Genomic DNA, 20,914 nt, shown 5'->3' on the forward strand with positions numbered 1-20,914 from the left:
AATGGAAAATATGTTAAAATTTTCTTAGTGCCTGTGTAGAATGAGAAGTCTCCTCAGAAATTAAAACAAACAGAGCAAACATATACCTTCTTTTAGAAAGTCCAAGTGGCTTCAAAGGAAATATAAAGAAGATGTGCTCGTAGCTGCAGAACAGATAGCTTAGCGGCTGAAGGAGATACATATGTATATGAGGATTACATGAGCGACACGATGATTCCTAGGCTTAGGCATTCAGAACACAAATTAGAACACTGATGCTTGGGATATCCTGACCTCTCCTCCTGGTGGAACTATTGCCCATTTTTATTTTCTGATTAATTTGAACTACTCGCTATTGTTTCATCATGTTTGGAAGAGTAATTATTTTTTGTGTTTTCAAAATTTAAAGTATATTTGGTTGTTGCTATGTATATGTAACTACACTTCTCTTTTACTCATACTCAGTCTTTTTCTAAGGTCTCAGTTTTCGTATCATTATTATTTTCAATTTGCATTTGTTTTTTGTTCTGCCTGGTCTTCATCGCTGCCCGAGGGCTTTCTCTGGCTGTGGCAAGTGGGGCGCAGCCTTCTCATTGTGGTGGCTTTTCTTGCTGCAGAGCACTGGCTCTATTTCCAGCACAGGAGCTCATTAGTTGTGGGACATGGCCTCCTTCGCTGTGACCCATGAGCTTAGTTACTCTTCAGCATGTGGGATCTTCCCAGACCAGGGACCTAACCCACATCCCTTGCACTGAGAAGTGGACTCTAAAATACTGGATCACTAGGGAAATCCTGAACGAGCCCAGTCTTGACAGACTTGAAGTTTGATGCAGTATATATGAAAGACAAGACCTACGTTTTCAGTAGATACTATGGGTTTGGGGGCGTCGCTGGTGGCTCAGTGGTAAAGAATCCACCTGCCCGACGGAGGTGACCCTGGGTGGGGAAGATAGATCCTCTTCATTATCCCATTCCATGTGTACTGCATTTGTTTTAGCAGGCTATTTAGCACAATCATCTTGAAGCTGTGTTTGCCGGTTCTTTAATTTGGCTAGAAAGGTCACAAAGTTTAGCAGCACGTCAACACCTCTATGCCAATGTGCGCTAAGAGTTTGCTGAGCTCTTGGTGAGTCTCGGGGTTTCAGTTGGAAAGCCCTGCATTACTCTGGAGGAGGGTGCGGCAGCCCACTTCATTATTCTGGCCTGGGAAATCCCAGGGACAGAGGAGCCTGGTGGTCTGTGGTCCATGCAGGCGAAAATGAGGAGGACTCGACTTAGTGACAAGTCACCACCACTACCATCAACGTGTTGCTTTGGGGGGAACAAGTTGACATGTTTGTTTAAACAACTTAGGTTGGAAAGTCTGAAAAGTAGTCACTGCTTTTGGTCATTAAAACTACGAGTAACTCGAAGGCACTTCTATATTATCGACCGGAGAAACAAAATCCTTGATGACAGTGTCCATGTACTTTTATAGTGTGTTGGAAGATAATTCAGTCAGTCATTTATATGCATGTATGCAGTTCTCTTTTGAGGCCATGGCTTACAACAGCAACTGACAGCAGTCATGTTCTTGCTTTGGTACTGATCTTGAATTCCATGTTGCTTCATTGTTGAAAGCAGCACTTCAGGAGGAATAATTTGTTTATTTAATCTTTTAACATTTTCTGCCGCAACAGCTTGCCTCTGAAAGGGGAACAGACACTCCATTTGTCCTCTGGTTCTATAGGGACAAGAGAGTAGTAAAAGCTCATTGCTTTTTGCATTTGCTTCAGGGTCAAATACACTTTCTTAGGCAGACCTCCATATTTCAAGCTTTTCAAGGGCCGTTCTTACAAAGATAAATTTTGGTTGCTGGTGCGCTTAGTTTTTCAGTCGTGTCTGATTCTCTGCGACATCATGGACTGTTGCCCGTCAAGCTCTTGCGTCCGTGGGTGTTCTCCAGGCCAGAATACTGGAGTGGGTTGCTCTGCCCTATTCGAGGGATCTCCCCAACCCAGGGATGGAAGTCAGGCTGGCCGCACTGCAGCCAGATTCTTTATCGTCTGAGGCATGAAGGAAGCACAAGAATACTGGAGTGGGTAGCCTATCCCTCTTCCAGAGGATCTTTCCAACCCGGGAAGCAAACTGGGGTATCCTGCATTGCAGTGGATTCTTTATCGGTTGAGCTACCAGGGAAGCCCTGGATTCTGCTAAAAAGTATCAATTGTCATCCCTTACTATGTGGGCTCATTGATCATATGGCATGGTTTCTAGGAGGCCAACTTTCCATGCACAGTTTCGACCTTGACGCAAAACGAAAAACAAAAAGTGAGGGAAATTATAGTATTACTGATAAATCAGTAAAGAATTTTTACTATAAATAGGGAAAGAAAAAAAAAAGTGTCACGGAAAGTGGAAGACCACAGGCTGGGAAAAGGTCTTTCAGACCGTTCTGAGAGGAGATGTAGGGGCAGACGTAGAGGACACAGCCAGTACATACATACACAACGTTCTTTAAAGTGGAAAATACATGTAGTAAAACTTAGAGCTTCGTAAAAGGCACCTGGTAATCACACACACACACACACACACACACACACACACACACACACAACAGAGATTGCCAGCAAGTGATTTTAGTGTTTCTCTAGGCAAAAACGTGGAATCGGTAAAATTTTGATTTCCATATTCATCTTAACTGTCTAGGAACCCATAGATCCAAAGCACAGAAATGCTTCATCTGGTTTTTCCCATCCAGAATTTCTCAAGCATGCAGTGCTGGTGGACAACTGCAGTAGATTTTGACTTCTTTCCTTAAGTCGATAAAGAGTGACTTTTCTTTAGTGGTTACAGCACATGTACAATATTGGTTTATCACGTCAAAAGACAGGGATCTTGCATAAAGTTCAAGCGAAGTCATACATAATCCCGAATGTTCCCTCATACTTCAGTGGGTGAAAATATCTTCCATCACTCTGAAAAACCATCCTGAACATTTGATTTCTGAAGAGAAAGTTTTCGATAGTTTTAAATTTTATTGTTTATTATTTATTCATTTAGTCTGTTTGTTTACACCAACTTTAAAGTTTATTCTACCCCTCCGACACCGGATACACAGTCTTGGTGCACTTACCCCCGTGCCGCCACCAAACTTGGTGGACCTGAGAGAGGGGTCTGTAATGATCCTCGGTTCAGCCTTTGGAGAGATATGCACACCCTTTCTCTTTAATTGCTCCACCACGTGTATTACGCTACATTTCTAACAGAAGCATCATGGTGGAATTTGTTTCTCCAAGAAGGGAGACAACGGATACAATTTAAGTGAAGAAATGGTCAGGCAAGAGCGCTTATTAACAGGCAATGGCACCCCACTCCAGTACTCTTGCCTGGAAAATCCCATGGACGGGGGGGAGCCTGGTAGGCTGCAGTCCATGGGGTCGCTACGAGTCGGACGCGACTGAGCGGACTTCACTTTTCACTTTCATGCACTGGAGAAGGAAATGGCAACCCACTCCAGTGTTCTTGCCCGGAGAATCCCAGGGCCAGGGGAGCCTGGTGGGCTGCCGTCTATGGGGTCGCACCGAGTCGGACACGACTGAGGCGACTTAGCAGCCGCCGCAGCAGCAGAAGCCTCTTCAGTAGTATGAGTTAGCTCGAGCGGTTTCTAACTGGGGAAGTGCACGCGGTCTCCACTATATTGACACATCTCGTTCCAAGCTCAGCGCGGTGTTCTCCAAAAATCGATCACTCTTTACTGGAATCCGACACAGCGTCACTCACACTGCTGAGCACCGGGAGTCAGTTGGTTTGGCCTACACGTGCTCGCTAGGGCGGAAGAGACTGTGCGTGGCGGATAGGCCGGTAGCGTCATGCGCGAGGAAAGTGACGTTAACCCCGTGACACCAGCCGGGTCGCCATTTTGCTGCTGCTAAGCGAGGCCGCGTGCCTTTGTCTCCTGAGTTCTCAGTTCGGAGAGTGTAACTTAGTTCCTCGGAAGCCTCAGAGGATTACCTGGCAGCGGCAGCGGCAGCCGCACGGGAAGCTGCGTGGAAACAGTGAGCCTGCGGCTACGGCTATGCCCAAGAATAAAGGTAATGACTGGGTTTCGGGGAACCACCGATTGCTCAGCCGCCCTCACTGGTAGTTCCTGCTTCTTGTGGTTGGCTGATGTCTTTGAGCCGGACTGCACAGTCCACATAGGAGCGAGAAGCCGCTCCTGCCTCCTCCCGCTCGGTTCACATAGCGGTATAATTTCCTCTCCCTTTTTGTCAATTTCACAGGGAGGGTAAACCTCGATTAGTTTCGGATTCATGCCAGTTTAACTGCAGGCGCGTTAGTAAACTGGAAGAAGCCTACTTTCGGGCAGCCCAGGCTTCGCCCCTCCGGCCTTCATCCCTTCCCAGGACTCTCCTTTAGCGGTTGTTTACGAGACACTGATTCTTTCTTTTGGGTCCGTTAACTATTTGTCAGCAGTTTACTTTGCGGACAGTTGACTACTGGTGAAAATACTGCTTCTTTGCAAACACGAAGCTAAAACATTGTCGCACGTCTAGGTTCATGACTGCCGGTTTACTTTCTTCTACCTCTCACTTTCACCGTGGCAAACCTTAAAACCTTCTTTAGAAGGCAGGCAATATCCCAGCGTGTTCAGCCTTCTTTTCTCATAAAATAGATGCTGGCACTATGTATTTCTGCTTATCCTTATTCTGAGGCAGACAGGTCACAAATAATCAGATTTGACAATAACTTTACTTGTAACTTCCAAAACGGCACTGGCTCAAACGGTGAATCGTCTGTCTGTGATGCGGGAGACCAGGGTTCGATCCCTGAGTCAGGAAGATCCCCTGGAGAAGGAAATGGCAATCCCCTCCAGTACTGTTGCCCGGAAAATCCCATGGACAGAGGAGGCTGGTAGGCTACAGTCCATGGGGTCGCAAAGCGTGGGAGACGGACACGGCTGAGCAACTTCACTTTCACTTTCTTTCAAGCTAACTGAAGCAGGGCACTGGGACGGTCATTCATTGAATTCTCCTTTTTACAGCCCTGAGTTCTGCTTGTGTCATGTTAATGTCCTTGTAATGCCTCCTGGAAAACTGTTAAGTGCAAGGAATGAGAATACTGCCTTCAGAATAGCACCACATTTCACACTCTACAACAAACCTCTCTTCCTTATTCATTCCTGGCACTTCCTTTTAGCTCTCAAGGCTTCCTTAACCTTTGCCATATTCCGGGCACACTTCTTTGCCTTTCAGCTCAGTGCTCTCTAGAGTCCCCAGACCGACTGGCACAGCCTTTCTGCTGATTTTTTTTCTAATCTATATAATTCACTTTTAGCTTACAAATGAGTGTACATTTGCATACGTTCCTTGTTTCCTCCTCTGCTTCTAAGAATGAAGTTTCAGATGCCCACGTTAGACTGTGCATTCTAAAGAGAACAGGACTGACCTTATGAATGTTCACCTACTACAGCTTGGTGCTTAATAGATGTTCAGTACACTTTTGTTAATGTTATCTTCCTAGGCTTCCCTCCAGCCTTGGGTATCTCCCATCTTCCTTCTGCGGGACTTTTAAAGCAGCGGCTAACTCTCATGCCAAACTGAAGACAGTCCTACGTATGATTTTTCGGTTTTCATTCCTTTACAAATACATGGACTAGTCTTGGATTTTTTATTTGAAAATAAATAGTGGAAGAGAAGGTATAGAATCCAGGTTTAACTGGAAAGCATGGATAATAAAAATGCTAATGGTGATCTCTGGTCATGGGTTATGTGGTTGATAATATTATTATCTGGTAAGGCATTTAGAAGACAGCCATTGGCAATTTGTAAGGGGCTAACCAGAAAGCAAATTAGGTTAAATTGTAAATCTCTTTTGAGGTCTGTTGATATTTTACTGCTATTTAAATGATAACCTGTTTGTTTCCCTGTGTTTTCATAAAGTGTAAAAGCTTATGTGAGCTTGTTTCATAGTTGAGTTTGTAAACTGTTATACAGATAATTAGATTTCAATTTTTATTCACTTTTCAATCACTTAGGGAAAGGAGGCAGAAATAGACGCAAGGGTAAGAAGAAGAACAAATATGAAAAAGGAGACCTGGTCTTTAAAGAAGATGGGCAAGGTAAGAATAATTTGGTTATTTATACCTTTTCTAGTAATGTGAATTTCAGAGTTTAATCTGTAACATACGTTAGTCATAGTCCTGAGGAGTTGTCTCATAACTCCTTTTTTTTTTTTTTAATTTGAATGATTTTATTTGTTTATGTGGGTTTTCTTTGGTGGGGGTGGGGGGATGGCGCTATGCTGGGCCTTCCTTACTGTGCACGGGATTTCTTTAGTTGTGGGGAGGGGGGCTACTCTGTAGTTGCAATGCACAGGTTTCTCAACCGGGTGTTCTCTCGACTTGCGGAACAGAGGCTCTGGGGAGACCGGGCTTTAGTAGTTGCAGCATGTGGGCACAGCAGTTGCGGCTTCTAGGCTGTAGAGCACAGGCTCGGTAGCTGTGGCACAAGGGCTCAGTCTTTTTGGAGGCATGTGGGTTCATCCTGGACCAGGGATCAAACCGGGATCTGCTGTATTGGCGGGTGGATTCCCTACCACTGAGCCACACAGAAGCCCCTCGTATCTCCAGCTTTTCCCCAATTCCAGTGCCCTACGTTTTCCAGAATTTCTGTATTAAATAATTCACTTTACACTATTTTTCCTGCAGGCTTAATGTGGCATGTGTAAACAAGGTGTCCTGTTTCGATTCTGAGGAGAAACGTGGTATAAATGACGGTGAATCGTAGTGTTGAGAGCGGGGCAAGCCTGGCTGCCAACATTGAAAATCCCCTACTCTTGTAATATTTTTCAGTAGGCTATGAGAAATCTATGCCAAGACCTCAGCCCCTCAGTACTCCAGTGTCACTAGCGCATGAGTGTGTTTAATAAAGTCACTGAGTAATTGACTATCTCTTATTTGAGTAAGTGCAGACTAAAATAAGAGTAAAATAATTGACTGAAACACTTCCTTTTTTCCCTTTAATGGATAGCTAAGCCCCACAGAGGAGCTGAAATATGAGTACAACTCCCGTATGTTTTTACTCACTCCCTAATCTTTAATGTTTTTTTCCCTGTGCTTTCTTTCGGAACACGCACAGTTTCCTCCTACCGTTTTACACTTTCCTGTAGGCAGGTCTAGTTACATACAGTTACGGTTTTTCGCCCTAATTATATCATCCTCTAAGAGCGAAGCCTTTCTCGTATGTAACTCCATTAGCACGGTTTCAAGATATTTAAGCTTACCGAAGAAGTACTTTTTTCTAGCCCTGTTGCTTGGCGCTTAGGCACGTCTCACTCTTTAGCGATCTCGTGGACTGTAGCCCACCTGGCTGCTGTGTCCATGGGATTCTCCAGGGAAGAGTACTGGAGTGTGTTGCCATTTGCTTCTCCACGGGATCATCCTGGCCCGGAAGTCTAGTGTGTGTCCCCTTTGTCTCTTGCGTCTGCAGGTGGATTCTTCATGGCTGAGCCACCGGGCAGACCTGTGATTTGGAATAGCCAGTAGCCCTATGTGGATGCTGAGATGAGTTGAGGTTAACGTATTGCTCAGTTCAAATGTATACTTTTCTCTGAATTGACAGTTCTGTTCTCTGTTATTGAGCTGGCCATTTGTTTCAGTAATTTCCAGCACTTCATAACAGAGCCATGTAGTTATTCCTGCACAGTGCAAGTCACTACACACACACACACACACACACACACACACACACACACACACACACACACACACACACACACACACACACACGCTCAGGGAGACACCCAAAGATTTTTATTAATTATTTGAAACATGATGTGTGGCTAAAGATAAGCTGGTCGTTGGCCTTCATATTTTTTCCTTACATTAGCAGTCTGTTTTCAGGGCCAGGTTTTAAATGATCGTTTTCTTTTTCTTTGTTCTTTTCTCCTGTGTAGCAGTCCGGAGTACCAAGCTGGACTGATGGCCTGTGATCCAAGGGACTCTCCATAGTTTGAATCCCGTTTACCTTTCAGGATAACGACAGATTAGCCTAGGATCTCTTTGGAGGAGTTGTTGTTTTTCAGCCACTAAGCCATGTCTGTGACCCTGCAGGACCCCATGAACGACACAGTACACCAGGGTTCCCTGTCCTTACGGTAGCCTTGCGTTTGCTCAGACTCGTGTCCCTTGAATCCTGTGATACCGCCCAACCGTCTCATCTTCTGTTGTCCTCTTCTCTTGCCCTCCTGCTTTCCCTGCCTGAGGGTCTCCTTGCAGCTGACCCTTTGCATCAGGTGGCCAAAGTACTGGAGCTTCGGCAGCAGTCCTCGCACTGAATATTCAGGGTAGATCTCCTTTAGGATTGACTGGTTTGATCTCCTTGCTGTCCAGGGGCCTCTCAAGAGTCTTGTCCAGCGCTACAGTTGAAAAACTCCAGCTCTTCAACAGTTCAGCCTTCTTTATGGTCCCGACTTTCGCATCCATATGTAACTACGGGAAGAACCAGAGCTTTGATTATACTGACCTTTGTCGTCATAGCTTTTCTTCCAAGGAGCGGTTCAGTTCAGTTCAGTCGCTCAGTCGAGTCCGACTCTTTGCGACCCCGTGGACTGCAGCACCCCAGGCCTCCCTGTCCATCACCAACTCCGGAGTGTACGCGAACTCCCGTCCGTTAGAGTCGGTGATGCCATCCAACCATCTCATCCTCTGTCGTTCCCTTCTCCTCCTGCCCTCAGTCTTCCCCAGCATCAGGGTCTTTGCAAATGAGTCAGCTCGGCCCATCAGGTGGCCAAAATGTTGGGAGTTTCAGCTTCAACATCAGTCTTTCCAGTGCACACCCAGGACTGATCTGTCTCCTTCAGGATGGACTGCTTGGATCTCCTTGCAGTGCGAGGGACTCTCACAACTCTTCTCCAACACCACAGTGCAAAAGCATCAGTCCTTCAGCACCCAGCTTTCTTTACCGCCCTCTCTCTCACATCCGTACATGACTCCTGGAAAAGCCACAGCCTTGCCTAGACGGACCTTTGTCGGCAAAGTAGTGCCTCTGCTTTTTAATACGCTGTCTAGGTTGGTTGTAACTTTCCATCCAAGGAGCAAGTGTCTTTTTATTTCATGGTTGCAGTCGCCATGTGCAGTGATTTTTGAGCCCCCCGCAATAAAGTCAGCCACTGTTTCCACTGTTCCCCGTGTATTTGCCATGAAGTGATGGGACGGGATGCCGTGATCTTGGTTTTCTGAATGTTTAGCTTGAAGCCAACCTTTTCACTCTCTCCTTTCACTTTCTTAGAGAGGATCTTTCGTCAGTGGTGGTGTCATGAGCATATCTGAGTTTATAGAATTTTCTCCCGGCAGTCTTGATTCCAGCCTGTGCTTCATCCAGCCCAGTGTTTCTCATGATGTGATCTGCACGTAAGTTCAATAAGCAGGGTGACAATGTGCAGCCTAGATGTGCTCCCTTTCCTACTTGGAAGCAGTCTGTTGTTCCGTATCCAGCTCTAACTGTTGCTTCCTGACCTGCATACAGCTTTCTCAAGAGGCAGGTCAGGTGGTCTGGTATTCCCATCTCCTTCAGAATTGTCCACAGTTCAGTGGGATCCCCGCAGTCAAAGGCTCTGGCACAGTCAGCAAAGCAGAAATAGATGTTTTTCTGGAACTCTCTTGCTTTTTGCATGATTCAGCGGATGTTGGCAACTTGATTCGGGTTCCTCTGCCGTTTGTAAAACCTGCTTGAACATCTGGAATTTCACGGTTCATGCATTGCTGAAGCCTGGCTTGGAGAATTTTGAGCATTGCTTTGCTAGCGTGTGAGACGAGTACAATAGTGCGGTCGTTTGAGCGTTGTTTGGCATTGCCTTCCTTTGGAACTGGAGTGAAAACTGACTTTTCCAGGCCCGTGGCCACTGCTGTGTTTTCCAAAGTTGCTGGTATATTGAGGGCAGCACTTTCACAGCATCATCTTTGAGGATTTGAAGTAGCCCAGCTGGAATTCCATCACCTCCGCCAGCTTTGTTCCTAGTGATGCTCCCTAAGGGCCCACTTGACTTCACATTCCAGGATGTCTGGCTCCAGGTGAGTGGTCACTCCATGGTGATTATCTGGGTCGGGCAGATCTTGTTTTGTACAGTTCTTCTGTGTATTTTTGCCACCTCTCCTTACTGTCTTCTGCTTCTGTTAGGTCCATACAGTTTCTGCCTTTTCTGGAGCCCATCTTCGCATGCAGTGTTCCCTTGATATCTTTCCCATTCTATTGTTTTCCTCTCTTTCACGGCACTGATCACCAAGGAAGGCTTTCTTATCTCTCCTTGCTATTCTTTGGAACTCTGCATACAAATGGGTGTATCTTTCCTTCACTCCTTTGCTTTTCACGTCTCTTCTTTTCACAGCTATCCTGCGAGGCCTCCATGGGACAGCCATTTTGCTTTTTTGCAGTCCTTTTTCTTGGGGGATGGCCTTGCTCCCGTCTCCTGCGCAGTGTCCCTTGCTCCCGTCTCCTGTATAGTTCATCAGGCACTCTGTCTGTCAGATCTAGTCCCTTAAATCTATTTCTCACTTCCACTGTATAATCATCAGGGATTGGATGTGAGTTATGTCATACCTGAAAGTTCAAGGAGCAGGTGCCTTTTAATTTCGTGGCTGCGGTGGATGTCACTTTGATGTTAGTCCTCAGTTAAAAACAACAACAACAACAAATGTAGTACTGTACCGGCTTTATACTAACTACCTGTTTCTTTCTCTTTATTCTGATGCCCGCTTTTGTCATTTCAGTCCAGAAGACATGGTCCCGTACTGGCTAATGCGTACGTCAGTGTTTTCAAGTGACAGTAGAATCAGGTGGCCTCTTGACTATGCTTAGATATAATTGTCTTTAAACATTTGACGCTTTACCTTGAAATACCATTTTAAGAACTTTAGAAAAAGCATCAACGTGTTCCCAAGCAAAAGTTTGTTAATGATCAGCCGACTGATCAGTTGATTATCAGTAGAGTTAATGAGGGAAAGGAGAGCCGAGATTTTGCGAATACTCAGCGTGAGAGGTTGCTAAGTCAGCGTTTAGGGTGCAGTCTGAAGTGAGCCGCTTTGATGTCCAAAGGTAGAGCATGCAGTCATGAAGACCAAGACTGAACTGATTTTCTCAAATCAGTAGATAAACATTCCCAGCAGCAGGTATCTTCTCGTGGAAATAACATTTGTGATTTTGGAGTAACTGCTTCACTTCTGTCAACTTTTCCTTGCTCTAAAAACAAGAGGCTAAATGCAAAGGTGTAGCTGGAAGAGACTATAGCCATTGTTTGAGAGATTAAGAGTTTTCTCCTTTTTGCGGATAAAATTAATACACGTCACCTTGAGACAGCTCTCACTTGTTCTACTACTTGAACATTTTGTTCTTTTTTAAATCTTGGTTTGGTCTAAAGTTAGCACTAAAAGTGACCTTACCAACCTAAGAACAAGTGTTGGCGTTTTAAGAAAAATTGAACAGTAGTTTACGGTTTTGTTTTGCTTTCTTTCTTCTTTTTTTGCCCCTTCCTAAGAATATGCTCAGGTAACCAAGATGTTGGGAAATGCACGATTGGAAGCAATGTGTTTTGATGGAGTGACACGGATATGTCGTATCCGAGGAAGCTTGAGGAAACAGGTCAGTGTTGGAGATCTGTTTTCCTTTAGTACAGAAGTTACCTTTAAGACATTTATCTGTGCTTCCAAGTGAGTGAACTTGGTGAATTCTTGCAGACTTCAAAAACGGTGATTGATAAGGCAGTATAAATGCATAAAACTAGAAAATCCTCGATAACTTTCGTGATTGGACTTAGATTTAGAAAGAATGATTTGTGACGCCTAGGCTGGACGTATGCCAGAGATGTTTGCTCTTGGGGAAACAGACAGATTCCGTGTATGAAACACATGGCCTAGACTCTTAACAAAAATGTTAAGCCGTGAAAGAAAGAAAGAAAAATGAAACAGCTGAAAATTATTTTTAAGACAAAAGGAGTCTCGTTGCTAATTAAATCCAGTGTATGGTCCTGGGTAAGACTTTGCTTTGTGGGAACAGCTAAATGTGGTGTTCGGAACGTAATAAAGCACCTTATTTAGTAGTTTTGGCACATTGATTGATCATATTGTTTAAAAGTTCCTTCAACCGTAATTTTTTGGATTGAAAAGCAGTTTTGTTCTGTTGAGTCATTCTTTTCCAGTTAGTGATTTAGGGGCCTGAATCGATGTCGATTGGTTACTAGATGGCTATATGTGTGTATATGACTTATTTTCATTTGTTTGAAAGAATGAAAAATGTCCAGAGCGATCTGTGAATTAAAGTGATTCATGTGACAAAGAACTACGCTTTTGTAAAGTTAAAGACTTTAATTGAAGTGAAATTGTTATATATTGTAATATCCTAAATTAGAAAATTGGACCCAAACTGAACTGCCTAGCTTTAGTTTTCGATTACTATACGGTAAGCATCTATAACTAAACTGTGCCTCATAGGCATGAGCACTCACACAGATAATACACAGATACATCCACATGCACACATGACACACACACGCATCTGTAGTTTCGCCGTAATTATTACTAGATACTTTTCATGTACCGAAGGAATTGTATCTTCTGTATTACGTATGGCTTTACGTCAAACACTGTTGTTTGCGTTTTACACGTAACAGACCGTGAGTTGTTGTTGTTGTTTTTTTCAATAGGTTTGGATAAATACCTCAGATATTATACTGATTGGTCTCCGAGACTACCAGGTAACAATTACAGCTGAATTTATAATGTTCTTGAATATAGGAATCATCGATATCAGTATTCAGATGATGCAGTAAAATGCATCTTCTCGCCAGTTCTAGCCAGTTATGGTTGTCATCCTCCTGGCATCAAAATTTGTCATGATCCACGATGTTTAAGATGATAGGATTCTGGCTGACTGATGGTGCATGTGATTTTTGGGAAGACTGGTTGTTTCTTTCTTTATTTTAAATACAGTAAGTAATAAATATTCTCTTATAATTTCGGATAGATGCTACAGCTCATCCTTCTGTCCTCCTTTATTATTTTTTTTCATAGTTTACTTATTTATTTACTTTAATTAAGTTTTTAAAAACTTTTTACTTTACAATACTGTATTGGTTTTGCCGTACATTGACATGAATCCGCCACGGATATACATGAGTTCCCAATCTTGGACCCCCCTCCCCCCCCCCCCCCCCCCGCCCCCACCTCACTCCCCATAACATCTCTCTGGGTCATCCCAGTGCACCAGCCGCAAGCATCCAGTATCATGCATCGAACCTGGACTGGCGATTCGTTTCTTACATGATAGTATACATGTTTCAATGCCATTCTCCCAAATCATCCCACCCTCTCCCTCTCCCACAGAGTCCAAAAGTCCGCTCCACACATCTGTGTCTCCTTTGCTGTCTCACGTACAGGGTCATCATTACCATCTTTGTAAATTCCATATATGTGTGTTAGAATACCGTATTGGTGTTTTTCTTTCTGGCTTACTTCACTCTGTATAATCGGCTCCAGTTTCATCCACCTCATTAGAATGGATTCAAATGTATTCTTTTTAATGGCTGAGTAATACTCCATTGTGGATATGTACCACAGCGTTCTTATCCATTCGCCTGCTGATGGACATCTAGGTTGCTTCCATGTCCTGGCTATTATAAACAGTGCTGCGGTGAACATTGGGGTACACATGTGTCTTTCAGTTCTGGTTTCCTCGGTGTGTATGCCCGGCGGTGGGATTGCTGGGTCACAGGGCAGTTCAATTTCCAGTTTTTTAAGGACTCTCCACACTGTTCTCCATAGTGGCTGTCCTAGTTTGCATTCCCACCAACAGTGTAAGAGGGTTCCCGTTTCTGCACACCCTCTCCAGCATTTATTGCTTGCAGACTTTTGGATCAAGGCCATTCTGACTGGTGTGAAATGGTACCCCATTGTGGTCTTGATTTACATTTCTCTGGTAATGAGTGGTGTTGAGCATCTTTTCATGTGTTTGTTAGCCGTCCGTATGTCTTCTTTGGAGAAATGTCTATTTAGATCTTAGGCCCATGTTTTGATTGGGTCGTTTGTTTTTCTGGAATTGAGCTGCATAAGTTGCTCGTGTATTTTTGAGATTAGTTGTTTGTCAGTTGCTTCAGTTGCTATTGTTTTCTCCCATTCAGAAGGCGGTGTTTTCACCTTACTTACAGTTTCCTTTGTTGTGCAGAAGCTTTTAATTTTAACTAGATCCCATTTGTTTATTTTTGCTTTTATTTCCAGAATTCTGGGAGGTGGATCACAGAGGATCCTGCTGTGGTTTATGTCGGAGAGTGTTTTTCCTATGTTCTCCTCGCGGGGTTTTACAGTTTCTGGTCTTAGGTTTAGATCTTTAATCCATTTTGAGTATATTTTTGTGTGTGGTGTTAGAAAGTGATCTGGTTTCATTCTTTTACACGTGGTTGACCAGTTTTCCCAGCACCGCTTGTTAAAGAGATTGTCTTTTCTCCATTGTATACTCTTGCCTCCTTTGTCAAAGATAAGGTGTCCATCGGTGCATGGATTTATCTCTGGGCTTTCTATTTTGTTCCACGGATCCACATTTCTGTCTTTGTGCCAGTACCATACTGTCTTGATGACTGTGGCTTTGTAGTAGAGCATGAAGTCAGGCAGGCTGATTCCTCCAGTTCCATTCTTCTTTCTCAAGATTGCTTTGGCTATTCGAGGTTTTTTGTATTTCCATACAAATTGTGAAATTATTTGTTCTAGCTCTGTGAAAAATACCGCTGGTAGCTTGATAGGGATTGCATTGAATCGGTCGATTGCTTTGAGTAGTATACTCATTTTCACTCCATTGAGTCTTCCGATCCATGAACATGGCATATTTCTCCATCTATTAGTGTCCTCTTTGATTTCTTTCACCAGTGTTTTATAGTTTTCTATATATAGGTCTTTAGTTTCTTTAGGTAGGTATATTCCTAAGTATTTTATTCTTTTCGTTGCAATGGTGAACGGAATTGTTTCCTTTTCTACTTTCTCATTATTAGTGTCCAGGAATGCCAGCGATTTCTGTGTGTTGATTTTGTATCCTGCAACTTTGCTATATTCACTGCTTAGCTCTAGTAATTTTCTGGTGGAGTCTTTAGGGTTTTCTGTGTAGAGGAGCATGTCATCTGCAAACAGTGAGAGTTTTACTTCTTCTTTTCCAATCTGGACTCCTTCTATTTCTTTTTCTGCTCTGATTGCTGTGGCCAGAACTTCCAGAACTGTGTTGAATAGTAGCGGTGAAAGTGGGCACCCTTGTCTTGTTCCTGACTTTAGGGGAAATGCTTTCAATTTTTCACCATTGAGGATAATGTTTGCTGTGGGTTTGTCGTATATAGCTTTTATTATGTTGAGGTATGTTCCTTCTATTCCTGCTTTCTGGAGAGCTTTTATCATAAATGGATGTTGAATTTTGTCAAAGGCCTTCTCTGCATCTATTGAGATAATCATATGGCTTTTGTTTTTCAATTTGTTAATGCGGTGAATTACACTGATTGATTTGCGGATATGGAAGAATCCTTGCGTCGCTGGGATAAAGGCCACTTGGTCATGGTGTGTGATCTTTTTAATGTGTTGTTGGATTCTGATTGCTAGAATTTTGTTAAGGCTTTTTGCATCTATGTTCATCAGTGATATGGGCCTGTAGTTTTCTGTTTTTATGGCATCTTTGTCAGGTTTTGGTACTAGGGTGACGGTGGCCTCATAGGATGAGTTTGGAAGTTTGCCTTCCTCCGCAATTTTCTGGAAGAGTGTGAGTAGGATAGGTGTTAGCTCTTGTGTAAATTTTTAAGCCCAGGTGTATCCAAGGCTCTGTGCTAGGTTTTCAGGGATTATGCTGCAGGCTGACGTTTTCAGTGTTCTGTGGTAAAATGAGAAGTTATCTTCGTATCTTATGATATATATTTCACAGGGCTAGATTATTCATTTTCCTTTCATTTTTTTTCTCTAATATTTGATGGCACTGCGGCTTGTGGGATCCTAGATCCTCAGTCAGGGGTTCAACCCAGCATACTGCCGAGGAAAGCCCTGGAGTCCTTATCGTTGGACCACCAGAGGACTCTGCCCATTTTGCTTGTTAAATATTTTGTAAAATGACCTTTGCTGAAATAAGAACAGTAGCGTAATAACAGTGATTTTCATTAGTATTCTCCCTCATTAAAAGAAAAAATAAGTAATTTTACATTGGGTTCTCAGTTACGAGTTTTAAATTTAAAGGTCTCAAATCCAGGTTTGAGAAGTCCCTGCTGTAGACGATGCAATTAAGTCAGGCAAAACCTCTGTCTCCAAAAAAGGGGTTCTTTTTGGCTTGTACGAGAAAGGCAAGGCAGAGACTAGGTCTCCTAATGTGTAAGTTATAAATCTGAGATGACTACTTAGAGAACTACTCGGTAGTTGCCCACTATGATCTCAGTGTTTGGAGTACGTACGACTTGTGAGACAGAAATCCTTTTGATTTCTGCGTCAAACCCGTCGCTTGTGCGTCACTAAATTTTGAGTGAAATAATTGCTGTCTCTCTCTAGTCTGTTATCAGGTCATGTTTCCTGTAAATACCTGAGACTTCCTGATTTGTCAAGTTTCACTGTTCTGTTTCCTTGTTGGTCTTCTGGTGTGATTGTTCTCCCAGTGATTAAAGAGACAGTTTGAAGTCAGCTACTCCGCTTTTTATCTCCACTAGTTTTCTCTTAAAGAATATGTTTGTCTTGATTCTCTAGTGAAATATTGTTCACAACCAAAAGAACATTATGCACACTGTTTCTTGCCTTCTTTTTATGAATGCGACCTGAGGTACTATCTCTGTGAAGTCCAGCTTCTAGGCTTTCTCAGCCATGCTCTGTATTGACTACTTATTTTCTGGCATGTGACCAAACACCTTCTCGTTTTTCTCTGTGTGCCTCGTGTTTCTTGTTGTTTTTGTTGCTGAAAACTAGAAAATGCACATATAAGGTGGTGAGACGGGAGACCAGATCTCTTCTCCCGTTCTCTCTCTCTCCTTGCCGTTGTTTGCTGAGTGATTGCGGAAACAGATTGGGTATGGCATGTATCTTTTCCTTGCATGTGGCCACTGAATGCTTGTTTATACGGTCACAGACAGCCCGTGTTTGAAGTTTCATTAAAAACCAGCAGGCCTCTCAGCCTCTCCTTGTAGGCTCTGAGCTTGCTGGGGCACACCTTTGACACTCAGCCAGGCGACTGATAGTTCTTCTCTTCATTTCAGGCTTGTGCAGAAAATCCAGGTCACTCAAAGCTGAGCGATTAGGAGCGTCCCTGAACTTTGATGAGTTTGTGTTCAGTCCTGATTCCACATATAAATGAGGTCCTGCAGTGTTCGCTTTCTCTGGGTGGCTGGTTTCTCTTAGCACACTGCTCTCCAGGTTCATCCGTGTTGTTGCCAATGGCAGGGTTTATCTGCGTTGGATGTTAGTCCCTTTAGTGGTCAAATATCTTTCCCGATCTAGTACACTGTCTTGGTTAGTTGTTGTTGACAATTTCCTCTTCTGTGCAAAAGCGATTTAGTGTGAAGTGTTTACACTTACTAGGTTTTGCTGGTGTTGCTTATGGGTTTGGTGTCCTGTCCCAAAAGCAGAGAGCAAGAGCAGCATTTGGTGGTTTTACACTGTGTTCTCTTGCAGTAGTTTTATGGTTTCCGGTCTGTGTTTAACTCTCTGATCTCTTTCAGGGTAATTTTAGGTAGTTTCTGGTGTAAGATACGGGTCCGCTTTTATGTTAAGTATTGTTTCCCCAGTCCCGTTTATTGGGAAGGACGTCTTTTCTACACAGTGATCTCGCTTCCGTTCATAAGTATTCGTTGACTGTCTTTGAAACATTTTATTTCTGAGGGCTCAGCTTTGTTCCAGGATCTGCATTACTGGTGGAGTGCCAGTGCCATATTGTTTGGACAGTTGTGCTTGAAAAGCAGGAAGTGTGTGTCCTCCAGCTTTATTCTTCCTCAAGATGGCTTTGGCGGTTAGGATTGTGTGTATATATGGTTCCATATAACTTTGTCTCTGAAAATAACTGCTACTTGAATTTTATAGGAATTACCCGGAACCCGTACATTACTTTGGGTACTATGGACACATTACCACTACAACTGATGTTTGTATGTTGATTTTATATCCTGGGACTTCACTGAATCTTTTCCCTTGGTATGTTTTTGTGATCTCGATCATCCATGTATAACCTTTCCATTTTTTCTATGTGATGACCAGAAACATAGACGCTGTCTGTAAACGTGTATCCATTTATTTCAGTTTAACTACATATAACCCCGGAAATGGATCGAAGAATCGTTCGTTCCCAGTTTAATTCTTTGTTTTATGGGCAGTGCAACCAGAGTTATATTAATCCATTAAGGGATTAAAACACTAACTTTAAAGTGAGAGCCACAAACAGCTCTTCTGGTTTTTAATCTGCTGTGGATAATTACAAACCCTTGTTACTCAAATCATACTGTAAAGATAATAGCAGCATCCCCACTCTGTGGAGGTGTCCGGTTCAGTTCAGTTCAGTTCAGTCGCTCAGTCGTGTCCGGCTCGTTGCGAGCCCATGAATCGCAGCACGCCAGGCCTCCCTGTCCATCACCATCTCCCGGAGTTCACTCAAACTCGACGTCCATGGAGTCGGTGATGCCGTCCAGCCGCCTCATCCTCTGTCGTCCCCTTTTCCTCCTGCCCCCAATCCCTCCCAGCATCAGGGTCTTTTCCAGTGAGTCAACTCTTCGCATGAGGTGGCCAGAGTCCTGGAGTTTCAGCTTTAGCATCATTCCTTCCAAAGAACACCCAGGGCTGAGATCCTTTAGAATGGACTGGTTGTATCTCCGTGCAGTCCAAGGGACTCTCAAGAGTCTTCTCCGACACCACAGTTCAAAAGCATCGATTCTTCGGCGCTCAGCTGTCTTCACAGTCCAACTCTCGCATCCACACGTGACCACTGGAAAAACCATAGCCGTGACTAAACGGACCTTTGTTGGCAAAGTAATGTCTCTGCTTTTGAATATGCTATCTAGGTAGGTCATAACTTTCCTTCCAAGGAGTAAGCGTCTTTTAATTTCGTGGCTGCAATCACCATATTAGCACGTTATTAGCTACTGAGTTGCACTCAGAGTTTTAACACAATAGCTACGTGTTTTCTGTGCACGTTATAGTTTGAGAAGGGTTGGTTTGTATTACACTGCAGTTTTATGACTGTGATAGTTTCAGTTGCCTTTCTTTAGGGCTTTTCTAGGTTAATTGTCCACATTCAGAATTGTTTCCTCTGTCAGTGGCTCAGCTTCTTTAAAATGGAGATAAGGGAACAGTTTTAGGGCAGTACTTCTCAGGCATATTTGCATCAGAAACACCCAGAAGAGCTTTATGAACACTCGAGGACTTCACTTCAAGCCCGTCAGGTTTTAGGAAGGCATAGGTGTCTTTCTAAAGGACCACAGACAGTTCGGATCAGTAAGATCCTGTAAGAACTGTGGGTTACAGAAAGGTTTCTCTTGGGTAAAACTACCACTTTCACTTTGAACTACAGCGTTCGAGTGTGGACAAGGACAACGTTACAAAACCACCACCACCTGTATTTCCTTTTCTTACTCTGATTCAGTGCATTGTATACATCATTTTTCTAGTCTATACTTTATTTGGTCATGCATGCAAACTTTGTCATGAGGGTGTGTGTGTGTGTGTGTGTGTGTGTGTGTGTGTGTGTGTGTGTGAGAAGGAAGGTGAGAGAATAGTGAGGTTTTACTTAAGTGTGTTTGATTTGAAAGTATATTCCAAGACAACTGATGATTCTTTGCATAACCAGTTTTGATCTTTCCTTGTTTTTCTCCAAGGATAACAAAGCAGATGTCATTTTAAAGTACAGTGCAGATGAAGCCAGAAGTCTGAAGGATTATGGAGAGCTTCCAGAATACGGTAGTTAATATCAAAGTTTTTACATCTCCCTGTCTTCTCATAGCGTTGGCTAGTTAGTGTTTAGGTGAAGCAGATGTTTCAGAATTCTCTCTCTCTAATGTATTTTTACATATATGCTCCACTTCACTTTAAGTATGTATTAAATACTTCAGTATATTAACAACTTAGTAATGGATTCTCTTCCTACAATATGTTCTTTTGGTGGGGAATGAAAAAGTTTACAGACTCTAGACTTATACGTAAGAATTGTTAAAGGGATGCCTCTTCTAAGCAACTCTTAAGAGAGTATATCGGGTTGCAGCTACTCGATGACAACAGTTATGGTACTGGTATTGATTTTTATGGAGGCGCATTCAGTTTTTCTTAGTAAATAGAGTACCGTTGTGGTGTTGTGTGGAGAGTGTTTTACTTTTATTTCTTAAGGACAGAAGTATTCTATTCTTCCTCTAGGAAGCTTGGAGAGATTAAAATATGTTTCTAGTAGCAAAAAAGAGGAAGTATACTAAACTCACATTTTGAACATGATAGCAATTTTAGTTATTCTGTTACAGTGCATTTTATTATAAAGTTAGGTGTTTTTTAGTCAGAGCGAAGATTCTGATGACCATTAGGCCGTGTAAGAAATACTAAGATAAATGGGAATCAGGTCAATACTTTCTTGTCAGCGAACTTCTTCTAGTGGTTTCATTGTGAGTTTGTTCTCTGTGATACGTTTGCAGTTAGGAAGATTTTTTTCTTGGAATGAAACTGTTGAATCGAAGATTGATTACAAGCGGTTTCTTGTACAGTTCAGTGTTTTAGTCTTAATCCAGTATTATTTCTTTAAGTCAGCAATTTCTCTAGTAACATCTTGATTTTGTGTTTTTAAGAGGATGCTCTTACTGTGTTTTTAGTCGAACTTAGTGAAACAGACGGCTTTGATCCTGAAGATGATGATGAAATCCAGTTTAAGGATCGTGCAGATGAGGATGAAGACACTGAGGTGTAAGTCCAGGCTGAACGGTGTGTGTGTGCGCTTCTTATTGT

At 43.0% G+C, this 20,914-nt stretch overlaps 1 protein-coding gene across 1 annotated transcript; it reads left to right on the forward strand.

Moving 5' to 3' along the window:
• The first annotated feature begins 4,036 nt into the window (after positions 1–4,036).
• LOC128071040 (eukaryotic translation initiation factor 1A-like) lies at positions 4,037–20,876 on the forward strand. The gene is made up of 6 exons (XM_052664032.1): positions 4,037–4,052; positions 5,996–6,079; positions 11,491–11,594; positions 12,655–12,705; positions 19,807–19,888; positions 20,782–20,876. Exons 1-6 carry the CDS (start codon positions 4,037–4,039, stop codon positions 20,874–20,876), a joined length of 432 nt encoding a protein of 143 aa, XP_052519992.1.
• Positions 20,877–20,914: the final 38 nt, after the last annotated feature.

Source organism: Budorcas taxicolor, chromosome Y, assembly GCF_023091745.1.
Source record: "Budorcas taxicolor isolate Tak-1 chromosome Y, Takin1.1, whole genome shotgun sequence".
Taxonomy (NCBI): Eukaryota; Metazoa; Chordata; class Mammalia; order Artiodactyla; family Bovidae; genus Budorcas; species Budorcas taxicolor.